General features: G+C 44.6%; 1 protein-coding gene and 1 long non-coding RNA gene across 26 annotated transcripts in view; one reads left to right on the top strand and one right to left on the bottom strand.

The window, feature by feature from the left end:
- Positions 1 to 8,957, bottom strand: part of IQSEC3 (IQ motif and Sec7 domain ArfGEF 3) — a 114,578-nt gene extending 105,621 nt beyond the window's left edge. For all 20 annotated transcript variants that reach the window (XR_013522466.1, XR_013522468.1, XR_013522465.1 and 17 more), the window contains exon 1: positions 8,350 to 8,957. Coding sequence is in view for 6 of the 20 variants with exons in the window: in XM_078338324.1 (XP_078194450.1) it covers positions 8,350 to 8,903 (554 nt within the window). In the remaining 14 variants the exon portion in view is untranslated. The remainder of the gene's footprint in view (positions 1 to 8,349) is intronic.
- A 211-nt stretch (positions 8,958 to 9,168) lies between these two features.
- The window catches only part of LOC118144086 (uncharacterized), a 29,783-nt gene continuing 17,388 nt past the window's right edge, over positions 9,169 to 21,563 (top strand). For 4 of the 6 annotated variants that reach the window (XR_013522480.1, XR_013522479.1, XR_013522482.1 and 1 more), the window contains exons 1-2: positions 9,169 to 9,449; positions 10,662 to 10,767. This is a non-coding gene — a long non-coding RNA (uncharacterized LOC118144086). Of the gene's footprint in view, positions 9,710 to 10,661; positions 10,768 to 14,824; positions 21,561 to 21,563 lie in introns of those variants that run through there. The other 2 variants (XR_008473608.2, XR_013522483.1) reach the window with 2 other exon arrangements.

The following is a 21,563-nucleotide window of genomic DNA, read 5'->3' as shown; positions in this document are numbered from 1 at the left end:
TGTGTGTGTGTGTGTGTGTGATGAAATTCTCACTCCAGAGTTTTGTTCTTAAGGCAGCTTCCCAGGCTGACAGACTGGTCAGGGGCTGTGGGCAGAGGGAGTAGAGGGATCTCCCTGCTCATGACTAGGATTGGGATGGGTCCTGTTAGTTGCCGAGGGCAGTCTTCCCCCCACCCCTCATCTGTCTCACACCCCAATCAGCCTGAAGACCTGAACCTGAGTCCAGCTTTCCACGTGGGCTCAGCTGCAGGACAGTGGGCTCCTGGGGAGCTGTAGGGCCCAAGAACAGCTCCCCAGGAGCCTCCCTTCTGCTCAGCTCTTCCTCAGCCCTGATACCACAACCCACCTCCACTCAACAATCCATGAGTCTGCCTGGACCCTACAGACCGAGGGTTTATTTATTCAACCAGTATTTGTCATGCACCTTCGAGGTATTGAGTTTGACTCTCATCTTCCATTTCCTGCAGGCTCGTGGGACACCAATCTCTACTGCCTGCCGGCTCTTCCTGCCCGCATCTTCCTGCCCCATAGCAAACCCCAGCAGAGTCATGTGACATTTCACCATCCAAAACGTTATTTAAGATCCTAGAAAGGAGCAAACAAGCTTATCACACATCATGATGCTCTTTAACTTCTTGCTTTATGACTTCCACACGTGAAGTTCATTAGGAAAGTATCCCTTCTACAGCCCAAATACGTACTGTTCCATGACAAGTCAGCGATAGTGCCCCGTGTCCTTCCCCTTTCCTTATCAGGGCCAAACAAGGCAATTCCACTGATCTGCAAAATTTAGTGGAGCTAAAAATACATTTAGACTCTGAAGTGCCTCCCTCATGAGCCCTTCAAATCCTTAGCAGTGTAGTGCCCTGGCCTTTAGTTAACCAGTGCTACCACAGTATCCTCCCCTCTTACCAAATCCTGCTCTGGGAAATTGCTCCAATAAACTCTTTCACACTGAAGTATAAAATACTTGGAAGGCTAAATGTGTTGATTTTTTCCTGTCCTAGGAGAATTTGCGTTTAAACAAGGAGGATACCCAAAGTCATCTCTGATTGTGGAATTATTGGCATAGTTGAGATGCTCTGCTATCCCTGGAGTTACAGGACTAGCTGTAAGTTTGGCCCTGCACACCCATGAAGCAGCCCTGACTGGCTTTTTTGGTCCATCATCACATAATGTCGAGAGCAGTGAACGAAGAGTTAAAAGAATTTGAGCTCTAGACCTAGTTCTACCACTAACTAGTTTGGAAGCAACAGTCACTTCTTTCTTAGGCCTTAGTTTTCTCATTTGCCAAATGAGAAGTTTGAACCTTAAAGAAGCCTTCTATCTCTGACATTTGCTTAACTCCCCAAAGGGGCTAGGAGACACTGGCCCAGCTCCTAAAGGCCTCTAGCCCCTGAAACTTTGGCTTAGAGGGAATGGTCTGATGCCTGCATAGAGCATGGGGCCCTTCTCTGGGCAGGGAGTGGGACAGGCTGCCCATATGCCCTCTGTCCACAGCAGCCTGCCTGCCAGGGAGGAAAGGTGCCGCTCAGTACACACACTGGTCTTGAAGAGTTACATAACCCACGCAGATCCCTTATTCCACGCAAAAAGCAAGAGCAAAACAGTCTGTCGTCCACCCCCACCCCAGCACACACACACACATAGGCAGTCTTTGCCTGTGGTGGCCTCATAGTCACAAACACCCTGGGAGAGAATTTTAGAAGCCCACCATCTTTTCTTTTTCATTTGTTTTGGTTTTCCTGGAAGATATCTCGTCTAAGAAAAGTCTTTAAGAGAAGAAAAACCATAACCACGCATCGGGCCTCTTAGTCCCTCCCTGCTGTTCTTTTCAGCTTTCTGACCTCAGGGTCCTGAAAAGTGAAGGTCTATCTTCCATCCCCAGGAAGGAAAAATTTGGAGAAATGGATTCAGCCTCCATTCCATAGAAGTGGGAAGCACGTCCTGGATTCAGACGCCATTTCCTTCACTCTCCATTTTTGTCCTTGACAAGTCAGCGTACCTTCTCCTAGATGAGACTGTAATTTTCTTAATTAGGAAATAGGGGTGATGTTCTCACTGTGGGGCATCAGGTGATAACTCAGATCTCTTTGATGTCCTTAAGAGAAGCGCAAATAATCTTAAAATGCAACAGAAGAGGTTTAAGTTGGGCTGAAAGAAGCCTTCGCCAGCTAGAAAGTTGTGAGGCAGCCTTGCAGATCACTGAGGGGTGGTGGATTTGTCCTGCCTGGCTGCTTTTCAAGGTAAGCTCAACACTCCTGTGTCTGAAATGGCTTGGATGCACATGGCTAGAGGCAGAGGGTAAATGAGAAAGGGGCACACGTAGAAAGGTGGCCTGGCAGTGTAGAAGAAACCCTGAACCCTGCATTCTAGTCTGTCACTGTCATCTGACAACAGATGAACCTCTTATCTTTCTTGGACCCTGGTTTCTTTTTTTTTTTTTTTTTGGTCGGGTGGATGGAGTCTTGCTATGTCTCCCAGACTGGAGTGCAATGGCACAATCTCGGCTCAAGCCGAGATTCAGGCGATTCTCCTGCCTTAGCCTCTTGAGTAGGATTGAATCCCTGATTCAAGCGATTCTCCTGCCTTAGCCTCTTGAGTAGCTGGGACTACAGGCCACCACACCCAACTAATTTTGTATTTTTAGTAGTGACGGAGTTTCACCATGTTGGCCAGGCTGGTCTTGAACTCCTGACCTCACCTGATCTGCCCGTCCTGGTCTCTTTATCTGTAGAAATACTGTAACGTATTGAGCACTTACGATGTGCCCCAAACAGTACTAAATAAATGATATTATATAATTTTTAAAACTTTACAACCAGTCTTTAAAGTAGATATTTACCTCATTTTATAAGTGGAAAAAGGCTAAAAGAAAGTAAACAGTGAAGGCGAGGTCTCACAGCTGTGGGGGCACCAGGATTTCTCCCCAGGTATGCTTGCCCAAAGCTCGTGTTCTCAGTCACCTAGATCTTGGACACTGTGATCCAGTGGTTACCTGAAGTTCCTTTCAGCCTGAAAGATTTAGCTTTGCCCTTGCCTTACTCCTGATTAGCTTTCTTTTTGTTAATGCCCTCATTGACTGAAATGAAGATGACCACTCCCTTTTTCCATGAAAATAAGGTACCCTTTGCTGCCTGTGCGGGAACCTGCATTTTGTGCTGTTCCAGAAGCAGAGGAGGAAGTTGCTGCAGTGGCCCAAGCCTTGGAAATCCTGCCAAACGACCTCACATTTGAAAATCTGCCAGGTGCAGTGAGAGTGTCCCCAGGGTCTCTTACTGAGAAACCTCTTACTAAGCTGCTGTTGCCCTGTGCCCAGGGCCACTGAGATATTCTTAGGCACCAGTGGAAAAAAATGTTCAGGCTTTCCCACAAGGCAGCTTGCTCAAAAATCTTTACATGGGACATAAACTCAGGAGCTGAGTCTTTTTCCAGATTGTGAGCCCCTGTGTTTGTCCTAGTCCTTCCCTCTTTTTTCATTTTACCCCCCCTTCCATTCTCTCTTCACCCAGCCCTGACCCCAGCTGCCTTTTCTTATAAGTGACCTTTGAAACTCAGGCTGCACAGAGATTTGCTGAATCAGCAGGACCAACTGCTGTTTCTCTTGCTTGGTTTTGGGCCAGTGGGAAAATGTGCCAGGATGCCTTCGTGAGGCCCTATGGCGTTCACTGTGTGCCTCTGGGAAGAGCTTGGGAATGAGGGAGGAGGGAGCTGGTGTGGAACTCGGCATGGAGGCTGGTAAGGAGGAGGGAGACAATCAGTGTTTCGCAGAGACCAGGGGATGACTTGGTTCTCTTAAATGCATTATTTTTGGATGGAAGGAAGGGAAGAGCAGTGGTCTAGGTGCTCAGAAAGGCAAAGGGCAGCAAATCTTTGCAAGTGGCCACTCTATGCCAGCTTCCTGATATAAACAAAAAGATGCACACTCCTTCCCCAAAGTGGGACTTCAAGCTGGCCCCATTTCTTAGGCTAGAAGCTCTCTCCCTGCTGGGGCTAGGGGAAGAACTAGTGGATAGGGAGATTGGTGAGCATGGGCCCTACGATGCTTCCTCAGCAACCAGGCACAAGGGAGACAAGGTCCCTGTGTGTTGAAACTATCCTCACCTAGCAATAGGGTTTAGCCTTATAGGGAGGGGATTAGGGTGGGAAGAGGGGGGCTATATCATCAGAGGATGGAATGAGATGCGCATGAAAAACAGGTATCTCCGTGGATTGAATTTTCTGCCTTTTGTTCCCTTTCCGGCTATCCTTGCCTCTTGCTTTTCTGACATAAACCTTTGAGCTCAACACAGAAAACCTGTTGTCTGGCTCTTAACATCATTTGTACACTCGCCCTTTTTACCTTGTGCTGTTCTGATAGAAGATTGCTCTGAGCAGCTGCAACATGCTTACACTTGTTTTGACATTTCTAGATACGTGTCTCGTACATTTTGAGCAAGGACCATTTGCTCCTTTCCAGTCTTTCCACAGAACTGAGTGCAGGGTTTTGAACAGACTGTATACTTGATACATATAGTTGACCAATAGACCTTTATACTTTCTTTCTTAATAGCTTCTAGGATGGGCCAGCCATGGGCTATCACCTTCAAGCATGCAACTCTGACTCAACAGGAGCAGAGGCCCCAGTTACAATCAGCATCTTAGACAACTCAGGCTAAAAAGCACATCCAGGAATCTTCTAGCCATACCCAGCCTCCAGTTAGTATGAGAACAGGGAGCTCAAAAGATACTCAAGACTTATTTCATGTTTAAAGAATGTGGGTAGAAAGGAAAGAGAGTTCCCTGTGTAGCTTACGTGGAAGAAGGATAAGAGGAAGAGAAGATGGGAGAGATAAAGTGTTTGAGGGAGAGGAAGAAAGGGAGAAGAGAAGGCAGGAAAAAGGGAGGAAAGGAGTAAAGGATAGGAGGGATTTGAAAGGAATAAAGAAAGGCTATAACAGAGAGAAGACAGGAGCTGTGGAGCCCTTCAGACTTCATAGTCACATTGAAGCGAAGAGCTTGGAGTAGGAGCTGAATTTGAATTGGAACGCAAGAATCTATCCTCCAGCAATCAGCCACCTATGGCCGTGGAGACATGGACAAGCCCTGCCATCTGAGCCAGTAAATGCACGACTAGTGGGTGGGAAAATGTGTTCAGATGCCACTGAGGCCAGCAGCTTCAAATAAGTTCATGTGCTTTCATGGCAAGAGGATTTGTCAGGTCAAGTTGGGTTTCTGGTGCCAGCCATAGGGATAATAATAAATTCTGCAGATGCTGTGAGCCTTGATTGAAATAATAAAGAGGAGGAAGCTATGTTTGCTGCTTTCATTAAGAGGCAAAAGCAGTGGGGGTCAGAGCTTAGCAAGAATCAAGAAGCATGCAGAGAAAGAATTTTAACCCTTCAAATGTTTTTCTTCCATAATATCTCTGCACTCACCCACTCACAGATTGCTGCTTTCTTGGACTGACCTCCAGTACCACCACCACTTTTGTGTCTCCCTCAGCTGAAGGAGGAAGAGAGACCAGATTACATATTGATGCAGATAAAATGGCAATTAAATGATTCATTATTTCCCAGTCCAAGGTTCTTTAGGGCTTCTGCCTCTCCTGGAATTGGGTAGGAAGAGGGGTTCTGGGATTAAGAGTCAAACTGTGTGAGGACATAATGCACCTACCAGAGTGCCTGGCCTCTGGAAACCTCACCCACTCTTCAGCCACCTCACTGGGCAGCGTTCTCACTGGAATGAGGCCAGAGGAAGAATGAGAGAAGATTCACGGGAAACGCATGATTGGAAGACCTACTCTGCCATCTTTTCCTCCCGCTTCAGCACACCCAGTAGAGAACCAATTCTGCAGCGAGCTTCCCAGGAGCAATACCCGGGAGGGGGCTGCTGGCTCTGCTCTCCTCCTCCTCACCTCTCCCTATCCTTGGAGATACCTCTCTGCCTGCTGGCTCCATCTACTCCTGCACTGTAGAAAGGTATGGGCAGAGAACAAACATACAAAACAGGCCATGGGTAGAGAGCAGGGTAAGACTGAACATGTAATTAGCAGTGATGATTCCTTCCTGAGGTTCTGAGGGGAAACTTGGGTTGAAGTTGGGCAACTGTGGGGAAAGAAATGTGTGGTCCAGAAGATATTCAACCAACCAAGATGACCATGTTTTCACATCCAAGGAAAGAGAGCAGCAGGGAGGAGGGGAGGCAGGCACATCCATGGTCTCTATGTCTCTGGGTGTGCAGGCTCAGGGAGCAGAGGAAAAAGCTGGAGGCTCTGGAGAAAGGAAGGCACTACTGTTAAGTGCCTGGGCCAACTTTCTAAGTGAAGGATTCCAATAACTTCCATTCTCCTCCACCATGCTAATTATTTCTTATTTTTGTTCTATTCCTTTGAGAGGCAAAAGCGGGACAGATGAGAAGGAAAGATGAGGATGTCACAATTCCTCTCTGGAATTGACATGTGAGGCTGGACAGGAACCCAGATAATTCCTAAATCCCAGGATTCCTAACAGGGCCAACTAAGTGAAAGGGTTTGGGCTCTGTAGATCACTCTGAAGGCCATAGCGATGTCTTTGTCTAAGAAAAATAATCTTTCCTCAACTCTTTTTGCCACACAGTCCCCTGGAGAGATGCAAAGAAAGTGGAGATGCAGTAGGAGAGAAGGGAGACATCAAAAGTCGTGAGGAGAGAAATCATAATGACCAGGTAGCTGTGGCTGTCCTCAGTAAAGGGACTGGAAAAATTCTTTCCCCCTACCTGGGGAAAAGACCACTTAGTATCTTGGAACAGTGTTGCCTTTTGCTGAGCCTTGGGCATTGAGGGAAAATGACTTTCTGCTTTTTATGTCAGATAAGGAAAAACCAAAAATAAAAATGTGAAACTGAGGGAAGTCCAAGTGGGCTATTGAGGGAGTTGAGGTAGAAAACTGTATCTTTTTGGGGCTTGAATCAAGTGTTTTAAGTCGGCCAAGCCAGATCATGGTAGACCTCTTGGTTCTGATCCTCGTACCCTGTGAGCTACCCTGCCCTAACTCAACTTCTCTAACTCTACAACAGATGGGAAAAGAAAGTGAGTTTTGAAGGAATACAGCAAATCTTCACAAGGATCTCTCAGACTTAAAGCACATGTGCAACTGGATGAAGATGAGATTCCCAGCTCTATTTTCTCCCTCCTTATCCCCTTTAGCATCACCATTTTCAAGGTCAAGTGCTGACAAGGTACAATTTCCCTTGAACTGTTCTTATTTAGTTCTCCATCACTTGTCTAATCAGAGAAAAGAAGCTGACATGGCCACAGCCTTTCCAGTACAGAGAAGAGAATATCCCAGATACTTTCATGTCTTCTTCCCATATTCCTAGTTTATGGACCTCGTGAGTGAAGAAAGAGCTTGAGGTTCTAGGTGCTGAGAGATTAACATTTCTCTCAGGACCCAGGACAAGATTTCAGTTATCACCAAATAACCAGGGGAAATAAGGTTTGCAGTTGCTGGCCTTAACGGGGAGATTTAAACAGGCATGGCTTCCGAATATCAACTCCATCTGCCTACTGTCCCCCATGTCATTGTTCCCTTTTAGCAATGGCCAAACACCCTGTAGGAAGAACCCTCCTTGAGTTGGAGGAAAAATCTGTAACCAGACTGAGTCCTCAAGCCATGCCTGAGTCCTCCATTGGTTTGATAGGATGGTCCCTTGCGCCTCTTCGGCTCTATGGGAATTCAGAGCAGAGAAGCCTTCCCCAAATGAGCCATTCCTGGCTATGAGTCCCACTTCACCAGGTGAAGAGCTGCATCTTCTCTTCATCTGCCTCCAGCTCCCGTGCTTTCCCACGTCACTACTGCTTTTCAGGTTTACCGTCAGTCTCCTGATTTTCCCTCTACCCCAGTCCTACTCTTCCTGGGCCCCAGCCTTTTTAAAGCTCTTCACATGCCTGTTTCCAAGCCTTCATCTCAGTCTCCATTCAAATACTTTTACTACCCAAACTTCCTTCCAAATTTTTTCTCACTTGAAAAGATACCTTCAGTGGTTCTCTTCTATAGTTGAATCTTCGCTCGAACTTCATCCCAGTCTAACCCCCTTTAAATGCTGTCAGTTACTAATATCCCCAATCGCTTAAAACCCACTTCTTTCCTCCTTTGCCCTTACTGATGGTCTGGTTACTCCTTTTTGCTCCAACATTCCTCAAAACCATCTCAGGCACGGATATCATTCCCTCATTTTCCCCAGATCTCCTTGACACACTTCTGGCCCCTTCAGGCCACGTCACCCCGGTCTTTTAGACTCCCACTCACCCGATGTCCCTGTCTCTCCCTCACACCCACTTGCTTCCCTTGCTCCCACCACAACAGTGCCCATCTCCCTCTTCCCCGCTCACTCAGGTCTCCTGCTCAGGACGCCCTTGCCGAGGGTGGAGGGGGATTTGTGCTGAAGAAGGGCTCCGGCAGCAGCGCAGCAACTCGGGGGACGCTCCTTTTCCTTGTCAGTCACGGCTCCCTGTGTCCCCAGATGCTTGTGGGGCGACTGAGGTGTGTGAGCCCTGCTTCCAGGGCGCCGCGGGGACTGCTCCAGGAGCTGTCCGTGGTGCTGAAGCGGCGGCTGCTCGGGCGCAGGCTGTGGCGCGGTGGCTGAGCGCTGTCCCTGGTCCTGGAGAGGTTCTTGGGCCCTGGCGGCGGCGGCGGGAGCGGTGGCCGGAGCAGCCGGAGGCTGGGCCGATGACGGGGGGACGAGCCCGGGCGGAGGCTGGGCTTGCAGTAGCTGCTGGTGCTCCCACAGGGAGCGGTTCTCAGCGCTTAGCTCGTCCAGCCGCCTCTCCAGTTCGTCGATGCGCTCTCGCTGGGTGTGGATGAGGCTCTGCTGGTTCTGCACGATGGCCGTGAGCTCCTTGAGGTACAGCACGGCGCGCACCGGGTTCTCCAGCAGGCTCTCCATACCGCCCGCCGCCGCCTGCGCCCTGCCTGCGCCTGGGCTGGCGGCGGGGAATGCGAGGGCGCAGGAGCCCAGCAGCCCAGTGGTCGGCTCGCCTCCCTCGCCCACGGGCCCAGCCTCCCTGCCGCCGCCGGCGCCGCGTCACCGCCACCCCGACCTTCACACACGCATTGCGGGGCGGGGCCGCGGCGCAGGGCCCCACCCCCACCCCACCCCCTACCTCCCGGCCTCCCCAACCCCGCGTCTCCCCACCTCCCTGCTACTTGGCGTCATAGGAGGCTCTGCTGCCTGCAGGGCAGAGAGGAGAGGGAGGAGGCCAGAGAGAGGGAGCCTGCGGCCCGGGCGTGGGGGCGGGGGGCGTGGGGGGGACGGGGAGCAGGAAACGCAGGCGACCCGAGAAGGACGGTGAATTGACTGGTCAGAACGGGAAGTAGGCGAAGGGGAAGAATCGATCCTGGGAAGGTGCGGTGGGACCTACAGGCGAAGAGAAGCAGAAAAGAAAGGAAGAGAAGGGGAGAGGCTGGCGGAGAGGAAGCAGAAAAAGGGAAGGTGGGATAAAGAAAGAGAAATGAGCTGGAGGAGAGGAAGGCGTGGGGCCCTGAAGGGGCGCGAATTCTTTTCCCAGGTCCAGCCCTTCCAGGGGCTGGGGTCCATCTAGATACCTGCGGAGGAGAGGCCACACTCACCGCTTTTGCTCGCAGTAATCTATTCTGCGGGGGAGTTCCCTGGAACACAAGGATTCTGGGACTCTAAGGGACCCTAAAGAGCATCTGATCCTGATCCTTCCTTCAGCAATGAAGAAACTTGGGGTGGGAAGGCTGTTCATGCTGGGTTTTCTCTGGGAGGGAGACCTCAAGACAGTTTTGGCAGTTCCTGATAGAAACAGAAACTAAATAAACCAGGTCCTCTGTGGCAAAGGCTAACGCTTCCAGAAACTTCTGAACAGATCATTTTATTTGACAAATAAGTTAGAAAATGCACGCTGTTACCAAACACTGGGCTAGATGGTGGTAAGAGAAAGACGATTAGAATAGAATCTTAGGCTTCTTGATTCTTATAAATAAGTGGGTGAAATTGGTCATAATTAACTTTGACGTATGGTGGTGGTGGTGAGTGATCAGGTAGAGGTTTGCCCAGAGTGCTATAGGAGCCAGCAGCTTAGAGATACAGGAAGGCTTCTTGGAGGAAGTGACCCTTGGTGTGGGAAGGGTTTCTCAGAAAGGGAGGGCAACATGAACAAAAGCTCAGAGACATTAATCAGCATCGATGGAATCATTCATTAATGTTTGCAATAATCATATGTAAAACACCCAGTAGGTGCAAGGTAATGTACCAGAATCTATGCAGGCCACATTTAGCATAGATAATAAATTATCATTTCTATAATCAAGTTGATTCCAATTTCGTAGAGTAGAATATGACATGCACATGAATAGGCAAAACACAAGTCAAGATTTCTGTAGGAGCTCTTCCAGCCAAGTGCCATAGAGTTCAGGGGAGGGAGAGGTTTCCTTTGACTGTTTTGATTTGATGAGTTCTGATAGAGGTGTTATTCAAGTTGGGCTGTGAAGAATGGGAAATATTTCACCAGGTAGGCAGAACAGGGGGCCAGAGATGAGAAAGATATATCAGGCAGCAGGGAAAAAGTTAAGGAATGGAAAAATAGCACTTGGTTTAAATTAATTTGACAAGGAAATGACCCTTTTTCTTTTCTTTTTTTCTCTTTTTCTTTCTTTCTTTTCTTTTTTTTTTTTGAGACAGGGTCTTACTCTTTCGTCCAGGCTCGGGTTCAGTGGCAGGATCATGGCTTACTCCATCCTTGACCTCCTGGGATCAAGCAATCCTCTAGTCTCAGCTTCTTGAGTAGGTGAGATTACAGATGCATACCACCATGCCCAGCAAAGGAAATGAAAATGAGTCGTTCTTTCCTCTTTTATGGGAATGGGATGAGAAGGAGGCAAGGCTATGGGTGCTCTTCCCATGTTTGTTGTTGTGCTGTTCTGTTCTTCACACACATGTCCATCAGGCACGCTGTCAACCTTCCATTCCCCCAGGGTAGGCATATTTATGGGTACCATGAGCCCAGTGAGCTGTGCCACCCCTCACCAAGTGGTGCCAGATCTGAATGACCTTATGAGAAGGAACCTGTGCTCTGCAAATATATTGGTTTACCTGCATTTGTGATGTGTTTTTATTTGCTTTTCTTCCATTTATCTTCATAGCAAACTTTCTCTGCTGATTATTTCTTTTACTATGCACAAGCTTTTTAGTTTAATTAAGTCTATCTGTTTATCTTTGTTGCATTTGCTTTTACATTCTTGGTCATAAACTCTTTGCCTAATGTCAGAGAAGAGTTTTTTCGATGTTATCTGTTAGAATTTTTAGGATTTCAGGACTTAGATTTAAGTATTTGATTAACCTTGAATTGATTTTTGTATAAGGTGAAAGAAGAGGATGCAGATTCATTATTCTATATGTGGCTAGCCAGTTATCCCATTTGTTGAACAAAGTGTCCTTTCCCCACTTTATATTTTTGTTTGCTTTGCCAAAGATCAGTTGGATGTAAGTATTTGGCTTTATTTCTGGGTTCTCTATTCTGTTCCATTGGTCCATGTGCCTGTTTTTATATCAGTACCATGCTGTTTTTGTGACTATAGCCTGGTAGTATAGTTTGAAATCAGGTAATGTGATGCCTCCAGATTTGTTCTTTTTGCTTAGTCTTGGTTTGGCTATGTGAGCTCTTTGGTTCCATATGAATTTAAGGGATTTTTTTTCAAGTTTTATGAAGACCAATAATGGTGTTTTGCTGGGAATTGCATTGAACTTGTAGATTGCTTTTGGCAGTATGGTCATTTTCATAATATTGATTCTATCCATCCATGAGCATGGATTGTGTTTTCATTTGTTTATGTCATCTATGATTTCTTTCAGCAGTGTTTTGTAGTTTTCCTTGTAGAGGTTTTCACCTCCTTGGTTAGGTATATTCCGAAGTATTTTATTTTATTTTTTGCAGTTATTGTAAAAGGGGTGAGTTATTGATTTGATTCTCAGCTTGGTTGCTGTTGGTGTATAGCAGTGCTACCGATTTGTGTACGTTGATTTTGTATCCTGAAACTACTGAATTCATTGATCAGATCTAGGAGCTTTTTGGATGAGTGCTTAGGGTGTTCTAGGTATACAATCATATCATCGGCAAACAGCAACAGTTTGACTTCCTCATTACCAAGTTAGATGCCCTTTATTTCTTTCTCTTGACTGTTTGCTCTGGCCAGGACTTCCAGTACTATGTTGAATAGAAGTGTTGAAAGTGGGCACTTATGTCGTTCCATTTCTCAGGGGGAATGCTTTCAGTTTTCCGCCCTTCAGTATAATGTTGGTTGTGGGTTTGTCTATGGATCGCTTTTATTATCTTAAGGTATGCTTTTTCTATGTCAATTTTGCCAAGGGCTTTAACCATAAAGGGATGCTGGATTTTGTCAAATGTTTTTTCTGTAACTATTGAGATGATCATGTGATTTTTGTTTTTGATTCTGTTTATGTGGTGTCATTTATTGACTTCTGGATGTTAAACTATCCCTCTATTCCTGTTATGAAACCCACTTGATCATGGTGGATTATCTTTTTGATATGCTGTTGGATTTGGTTAGCTAGTATTTTGTTGAGGATTTTTGTGTCTATGTTCATCAGGGACATTGGTCTGTAGTTTTCTTTTTATGTTAAGTCCTTTCCTGGTTTGGGTATTAAGGTGATACTGGCTTCATGGAATGACTTAAGGAGGATTTCCTCATTCTCTATCTTTAGGAATAGTTTCAGTAGAATTGGTGAGAATTCTTCTCTGAATGTCTGATAGAATTCAGTTGTGAATTCATCTGGTCCTGGACTTTCTTTTGTTGGCAATTTTTAAATTACAATTTCAATCTCACTGCTTGTTCTTAGTCTGTTCAGGGTTTCCATTTCTTCCCGGTTTAATCTAGGAAGGTTGTATGTTTCCAGGAATTTCTCTCTCTCCTCTAGGTTTTCTAGTTTATGCTTGTAAAGGCGTTCATAGTAGCCTTGAAGGATCTTTTGTATTTCTATGTCATTAGCTGTAATATCTCTTGTTTCATTTCTAATTGAGCTTATTTGGATCTTCTCCTTTTTTTTCTTGGTTGATCTCACTAATGATCTATCAATTTTGTTTATCTTTTCAAAGAAACAGATTTTTGTTTTATCTTTTTGTTTGTTTGTTTGTTTCAGTTTCATTTAGTACTGCTCTGATTTTTGTTATGTCTTGTCTTCTGCTAGGGTTTGATTTGGTTTGTTCTCGTTTCTGTAGTTCCTTGAGGTGTGACCTTAGATTGTGTATTTGTGCTCTTTCAGACTTTTTTAATGTAGGCATGTAATTCTATGAAGTTTTCCGTTAGCACTGCTTTTGCTGTATCCCAGAGGTTTTGATAGGTTGTGTCACTACTGTCATTCAGTTCAAATAATTTTCAAATTTCCATCTTGACTTCGTTGTTGACTCTAATGTCATTCAGGAACAGATTATTTAATTTCCATGTATTTGCATAGTTTTGAGAGTTCCTTTTGGAGTTGATTTCCAACTTTATTTCACTGTGGTATGCTCAAAATTATATCAAGAGCATACTTGATGTAATTTTGATTTTCTTAAATTTATTGAGACTTGTTTTGTGGCCTATCATATGGTTTGTCTTGGAGAATGTTCCATGTGCCGTGAATGGCATTAGAATTTATGTCCATCTTTTCTTTGTTGACTTTCTGTCTTGATGATCTATCTTGTGCTGTCAGTGGAGTATTGAATTCCCCCCCATCATTGTGTTGCCTTCTATCTCTTTTCTTAGGCCTAATAGTAACTGTTTTATAAATTTTGGAGCTCCAGTGTTTGGTGCTTTCATATCTAGGGTTGTGACATTTTCCTGTTGGGTTTGTTCTTTTATCATTATATCCTGTCCCTCATTGTCTTTTTAAAATATTGTTGCATTAAAGTCTGTTTTGTCTGATATAAGAATAGCTACTTGGCTGGGCGCGGTGGCTCACGCCTATAATCCCAGCACTTTGGGAGGCCAGGGCGGGTGGACCACGAGGTCAAGAGATTGAGACCATCCTGGTCAACAAGCTGAAACCCCGTCCCTACTAAAAAAAAATACAAAAATTAGCTGGGCATGGTGGCGCGCGCCTGTAGTTCCAGCTACTCAGGAGGCTCAGGCAGGAGAATTGCTTGAACCCAGAAGGTGGAAGTTGTGGTGAGCCGAGATCGTGCCATTGCACTCCAGTCTGGGTAACAACAGCGAAACTCCATTTCAAAAAAAAAAAAAAGAATAGCTACTCTTGCTCACTTTTGGTGCCCATTTGCATAGAATATCTTTTCCCTTCCTTTTACATTAATTTTATCTGAGTCCTTATGTGTTAGGTGAGTCTCTTGAAGTCAGCAGATACTTGGTTGGTGAATTATTATCCATTCTGCCATTCTGTATCTTTTAAGAGGAGCATTTAAGCCATTTACATTGAATGTTAGTATTGAGATTTGAGGTACTATTCTGTTCATTGTGCTAGTTGTTGTCTGAATACCTTTTGTATTCAGGATAATTATTTTGTTTAAGGAGGCTAAAGATAGGACTTCTATCTCTTCTAGCTTGTATGGTTTCTGCTGAGAAATCTGCTGTTAAATTGGCAAGGCTTTCCTTTATTGTTGGTTACCTGATACTTTTGCCTCACAGCTCTTAAGATTCTTTTTTTCTTTTTGACTTTAGATAACCTGATGACTATGTGCCTAGATAATGATCTTTTGGCAATGAACTTCCTAGATGTTCTTTGAGCTGCTTGTATTTAGATGTCTAGATCTCTAGCAAGGACAGAGAAGTTTTCCTCAATTATTCCCTCAAATATGTTTTCCAAACTTTTAGACTTCTCCTCCTCTTCCTCAGGTGTAGCAGGAGCAGCCATGGGAAAGGATCTCTCGGACACCGAATACAGGAGGAAGGACTTCATTTCAGCTGGGAGCAAGGTGGCATAGGTGCCTAACAGCCAAGCTCGTCTAACAAAGGGAGGTTCAGCCTTTGTATAGGCTTATACTTTAGATGTTACACATGGAAGAATGTTAGGTTCATAGTTTTAGGACTCACATGTGAAAAGGTTTTAGTTTACAGTTTCAGGAATCACATATGAAAGGGTTCCGGTTTACAGTTTTAGGACTCACATGTGAAAAGGTTTCTGGTTTGATCTTGTTTTAAGTAAAAATAGTGCCTTCTGGAGAGTTTCCCCAAGGCCTAGCCTGTTTTTTTCAGGAAGGAGATTCAGGAGGCACCAGCTGGCCTGCTCTTTTATTGAGATGCACAGTGGGTGACAGAGGGGGAGGGAATCCCAAATGCCTGGGTCTTCCTCCTCACAGGAACACCAATTATTCTTGTGTTTGGTTATTTAACATAATACCAAACTTCTTGGAGACTTTGCTCATTTTTAAAATTCTTCTTTCTTTGTCTTTGTCAGATTAGATTAATGCAAAAACCTTGTCTTCAAGCTCTGAAGTTCTTTCTTCTATTTGTTTGATTCTATTGTTGAAACTTTCCAGCATATTTTGCATTTCTCTAACTGTATCATTCATTTCCAGAAGTTGTGATTTTTTTTTTTTAATTTATAAGATCTATTTCTTTGGAGATTTTTTTTCACCCATATCCTATATATTTTTTAAAGTTTCTTTAAGTTGATTTCCCCTTTCTCTGGTGCCTCTTTGATAGCTTAATAATTGACCTTCTGAATTTTCTTTCTGACAATTCAGAGATTTCTTCTTGATTTGAACCCATTGCTGGTGAGCTAGTGTGACCTTTTGGGGGTATGATAGAACCTTGTTTTGTTATATTACCAGAAATGTTTTTCTGTTTTATTATTTTTTTCAATTTTGGTAGACTATGTCAGAGGAAAGATCTAGAACTCAAGGGCTGCTGTTCAGATTATTTTGTCCCATGGGTGATAACTTGTCCCATGGTGCTGTACCTCTTCTTCTATGGATGCAGCTCCCTGAGAGCTGGACTGCAGTGATTGTTATTGCTCTTCAAGGTCTAGCCACCCAGCGGGGCTACCAGGCTCTGGACTGTTACTGGGGAGTGTCTGCAAGGAGTCCTGTGATGTGATTCATCTTCAGGTCTCTCCGCTGTGGATACCAGCATCTGCTCTGGTGGAAATAGCAGGGGAGTGGATTGGACTCTGTCAGAGTCCTTGGTTGTAGTTTTGTTTAGTGCACTGGTTTTCTCAAGTGCTGGTTATATTAGCAGTGAAGTAGTTACACGGACAGACTCGGCCTCTGGGTAGCCAAGATGTTACAGGCGGTGGAATTAGCTGTTGTTTTCTCCATCCTTGGGGCAGTATTTTCTGTTATGAGTTGCTATAATGGCTTCAGTTGGTTGGCCTCCAGCAAGGAGGTGGTGTTTTCAAGAGATAATCAGCTGTGGTAGTATGGGAGGGCTACAAGCTTGCCCTAAGCTCATCTGGATAAGTATTTGGGGTTCTTAGGTTATGGGAAAGGCCATAAAGCTCCCACAAGTTAAAGTCTTTTGTCTTCAGCTACCAGGGCGGGTAAAGAAAGACCATCAGGTGGGGGAAAGTCAGGCCTGTCTAAGCTTAGACTCTCCCAGGGCAGGGCTTACTGCAGCCACTGTCGGGGGTGGGGGGTGGTTCTCAGGTCAATGGAGTTACGCTCCAAGAGGGATTATGGCTGCCTCTGCTCCTTCATACAGGTCACCAGGGAAGTGGGGGAAAGCCAGCAGTGAGGCTTCATCCAGCTCCCCTGTAGCCAGCAAGGCCAGTGCTCCTGCCATGTTCTCCCAACAGAGATGAATTTATATCCTGGCCTCTGGTGTACAAGGCTGAGATCTTGCTGCAAGCTATAAGCCTCCTTGCTGAGAAAGCAAGCAGGGCTTTCAGGCCTCACCTCTCCCTGGTTGCCATGGCTGCTGTGCTCATATCTGCACTTCCTGTTTGTGCCCTACCCCTCAAATTCTGCCCAGGAAAATTATGCTCAATCGAAATTATTACAAAGTTCAGCGGGAAGTCTCCATCTCCCTGTGACCCTTCCCCAATCCCACAGTCTGCCCTCCCTGAGGGCCCCTGTGAAATAAAGTCAGAAATGGCTTCCCTGGGAGCTGGGAGTGCTTACAGAGTAAGCACTTCTTACTGCTTCTTCTTACTGCTGCTTCTACTTTTATGTTTCATGCGGCTCTCTAAATTTATTTCAGCTCTAAGTAAGGTTAAATCCCTCTCCTTTCATCTGGATCTTCAGGTTCCCCAGTGAGGGTGTGTGTTTGGAGGCACAACTTCCCCTCACGCCCTTTAGGCATGCTGAGTTGTTTGCTATCTCATGAAGTCTGCAGCAATGGCAAGCTGCTTCTTTCAAAGGGTCTGTGAATTCTTTTGGGTTTCCTGGCATGTTTTGAGGTGGTTCTTGGAGCAAAGGTTCATGATGTGAGTCTCCACACACTGTTCTGCCCATCTGAGTGGGAGCTGCAAGTTAGTTCTGCCTCTTATTCACCATTTTTTTTCTCGGAATCCTCTTTTCTTTGTTGTTGTTGTTGTTGTTTTTTGAGACAGGGTCTCACTCCATCACTTGGCTGGAGGGCAGTGGCATGATCACAGCTCACTGCAGCCTCAACCTCCCAGGCTCAGGTGATCCTCCCACCTCAGCCTCCCTAGTAGTCAGGACTACAGGTGCATGCCACCACGTCCAGCTAATTTTAGTATTTTTTGTAGAGACGAAGTTTTTCCATGTTGTGTATGCTAGTCTCAAACTCCTGGAATCAAGCCATCTACCTGCCTTGTCCTCCAAAACTGCCGGGATTATGGGTGTGAGCCGCCATGTCTGGCCATGTTTTTCTTTTCTGCTCAGCATAATACTCTTGAGGTTCATCCATCCTGTTACAGGTATCATTCATTTGTTCCTTTTCTTTCAGAGTTGTATTCACAGTAGGTATAATTCACGTCATCGCCTGTTGCTGGATGTTCTGGTTGTCTCCATGTTCTGGTTATTTTGAATAAAGCTGCTGTGATTATTAGTGGACAAGTTTTTGTGTGGACATATGTTTTATTAAGAGTAAAAATATAGAATCGAAATTGCTGTAGCATATAAAAGTATGCATTTAACTGAATGAGAAACTGTTAAATGGTTTTCCAAAGTGATGGTACTCATTCTTCTTTTTGCAAGCAACGTATGAGAGATTCAGGTATTTCACATCCTTGTGAACATTTGATATTTCCATCCTGTTTTTATTTAATCCGTTTGAGTGGGTGAGTAGTTATATATCACTATGGTTTTAATAGTGTTTTTCTCTTGACTAATGCAGTTGAGCATCTTCTCATGGGTTTATTGGCCATTTGTGCATCTTTTTTGCCCACAGTTTCTTTGAATTGTTGGTCTTCTTATTTTTGAGTTGTAAGACTTCTTTATATATTCTGGAAAGCAGTCTTTGTCAGATGTATGTATTGCAAATATTTTCTCCTAGTCAGTGGCTTGCCTTTTCATTTTCTTAATATTATCTGTTGAAAAGTGAAGGTTTAGGCTGGGTATGGTGGCTCATGCCTGTACTCCCAGTACTTTGGGATGTCAAGGCGGATGGATCATGAGGTCAGGCATTCGAGACCAGCCTGAACATGGTGAAACCCTGTCTCTACTAAAAATATAAAAATTAGCCGGGCATGGTGGCATGCACCTGTAATCCCAGCTACTCAAGAGGCTGAGGCAGGAGAATCATTTGAACCTGGGAGGTGGAGGTTGCAGTGAGCCAAGATCATGCCTCTGCACTCCAGCCTGGGTGACAGAGCAAGACTTCATTTAAAAAAAAAAAAAAAAAAAAGGAAAAGAAAAAAGAAAAGAAAAGTGAGGGTTTTTATTTTAATGGAAAACTTAACAATTTTTTTTTCTATGATTCATGCTCTTTGTCTACTATCAAAAAATCGTTTGCCTATCCCAAGGTCATAAACATGTTCTCCTAGATTTCCCCCTGGAGATTTTAAAGTTTTTCTCTTTTATGTTTAGGTCTGTGATGTATTTCACAATGATTGTGTTCAGTATGATGAGTTAAGGTTCATTTCTTCCTTAAACGTTTGACAGAATGAAGCCATGTCTGCCTGGAGGTTTCTTTGTGAGCCGATTTTAAACTACAAATTCAGGTTCTTTAATAGATATAGGGCTATTCAGATATTCCATTTCTTTGTTTATTCATTTTGGTATTCGTGCCTCTGTAGGCAGAATGGCCTCCCAAGAATGTCCATGTCTTAATCCCCCGAATCTGTGTGTTACTGTACATGACAAAAGGGAGTTTAAAGATGTGCTCAAAATAAAGATCCAGAGATGGAAAGTGAATCCTGGATTGTGTGGGTGGACCCAATGTAATTACAAGTCTTAGTAAGAGGGAGACGGGGTGTCGGCGTCAGGGAGACAGGGGTGTCGGCGTCAGGGAGACAGGGGTGTCGGCGTCAGGGAGACAGGGGTGTCGGCGTCAGGGAGACAGGGGTGTCGGCGTCAGGGAGACGGGTGTTGGCGTCAGGGAGATAGGGGTGTCGGCGTCAGGGAGATAGGGGGTCTTTGTAAGAGGGAGACAGGGGTGTCGGCGTCAGAGAGATGTGACCAGAGAAACAGAGGTTGGAGTGACGTGGTTGCTGCTGAGAGCCAGAAGCCAAGGAATGCTGGCAGCCTGAGGACACTGGGAAAGGAGGAAAAGGATTCTCCCCTAGAGACCACAGAAGGAACCCAGTGCTGCCAGTACCTCGATTTCAGCCAGATGAAGCCCAGTTTAGGACTTCTGACTTCTGGAACTGTAAGACACTAAATCTGTGTAGTTTTGAGTCTCTGTGTTTGAGGTCATTTATTACTGCCGCAATTAGAAACCAGCAGAGTGTCTTTCAAGAAATGTATCTATTTCATCGCATTTTCAACCTTTTTGGCATTAAGTTGTTTCTAATACTTTCCTATTAATGTTTTAATGTCTGTAGGCTGTGTCGCGATGTCCCCTATTTCATTCTTGATATTGGTAATTTGTGGATTTTTAGAGAATCAGTCTGGCTAGAAATTTATCCATTTTTATGATTTTTCAAAGAAGCAGATTTTGGTGTTCTTTTTCTATTTCTCCATTTTCTATTGCATTGATTTCTACTCTTAGCTGTACTGTTTCCTTCTTTCTATCTACTTTTGTTTCCATTTGCTCTTCTTTTACTAGCTTCTTGAGGTGGAAGCTTAGATTATTGATTTTAGACCTTTCTTCTTTTTTAATGTAAGCACTTAAAGCTGTGAACATTCTGCCAAGCATTGCTTTGCCTGTAGCTCACAAGTTTTATTTTCATTTTCATTCAGTGCAAAATATTTTATAGTTTTCCTTGTTATTTAAAAGTGTGCTATTTACTTCCAAGTATTTCTATGTTTGATTTCTAACTTAATTCCTCTGTGGTCGGAGACCGTACTCCGTATGATTGCAATCTTTTTCAATTGATTGAAACTTTTATGTGGTGCAACTTATGTTCTATTTTGCTGATTTTTTCACATGCGGTTATCTGATAGTCGCTCCAGTTTCCTCTTTATTAATGTTTGCATGTGTGATAGGTAGAATAATGACTCCCCAAAAATGTCCATATCTTAATCCCAGGAACCTGTGAATATGTTACCTCTGATGGCAAAAGGGACTTTGCAGATGCTATTAAAATTAAGGACCTTGAGATGGTAAGATCATCTCTGATCATCCAGGGGGAGCCAACCTAATGGCATGATTCTGTAAAGGGAGACAACCTTTTTTGGCTGTGATTGTAAGACGTGAGCTGGCCCAACAATGGCCTGAGTGGTGTGATATGAGAAGGGCAAGCCCCATCATTGTCGACTTTGAAGATGGAAGAAGGGGCTGCGAGTCAAGGAATGTGAGTGGCCTCTCGAAGCTGGAAGAGACAAGGTCACTAACTTTCAGAAAGGAATGCAGCCCTCCAAATGCCTTGATTTTAGCTTAATGACATCCACATTGGATTTCCAGCCTACAGAACTGTAACACTAAACATTTGTATTGCGTAAGCCACACACTTGTATTATAATAATTTGGTATGGCAGCCATAGAAATCTAACTCAGCACGTGACATCTTTCTCCATCCTTTCACTTTTAACCTATTTGCATCCTTAAATTTAAAGTGGTTTTCTCATAGATAGCATTTAGTTGAATCTGGCTTTTAAAAATCCAGACTGGGACTGGCATGGTGGCTCACACCTGTAATCCCAGCACTTTGGGCAGCCAAGGCAAGTGAATCCCTTGAGTTTAGGTGTTTGAGACCAGCCTGGCCAACATGGTGAAAACCCATCTCTACTAAAAATATAAAAATTAGCCACGGGTGGTGGTGGGCACCTGTAATCCCAGCTACTGGGGAGGCTGAGGCAGGAGAATTGCTTAAACCCCAGAAGCAGAGGTTGCAGTGAGCCAAGATTGCACCACTGCCCTCCAGCCTGGGGGACAGAGTGAGACTCTGTTTAAAAAAAGAAAAATGAAGAATCCAGCCTGTCAATTTATCTTTTAATTGAACTGTTAAGATCATTTACATTTAATTTAGTTACCAATAGGGCTGGGTTTTAACCTATTACCTTGCTATTTTATGATTTGTTTCATTTGTCTCTTTTCCCTTGTCCTGACTTTTTTTTCTTTTTTTTTT

This window comes from Callithrix jacchus, chromosome 9, assembly GCF_049354715.1.
Source record: "Callithrix jacchus isolate 240 chromosome 9, calJac240_pri, whole genome shotgun sequence".
Lineage (NCBI taxonomy): Eukaryota > Metazoa > Chordata > Mammalia > Primates > Cebidae > Callithrix > Callithrix jacchus.
This window is presented reverse-complemented; position numbering and strand designations above follow the sequence as displayed.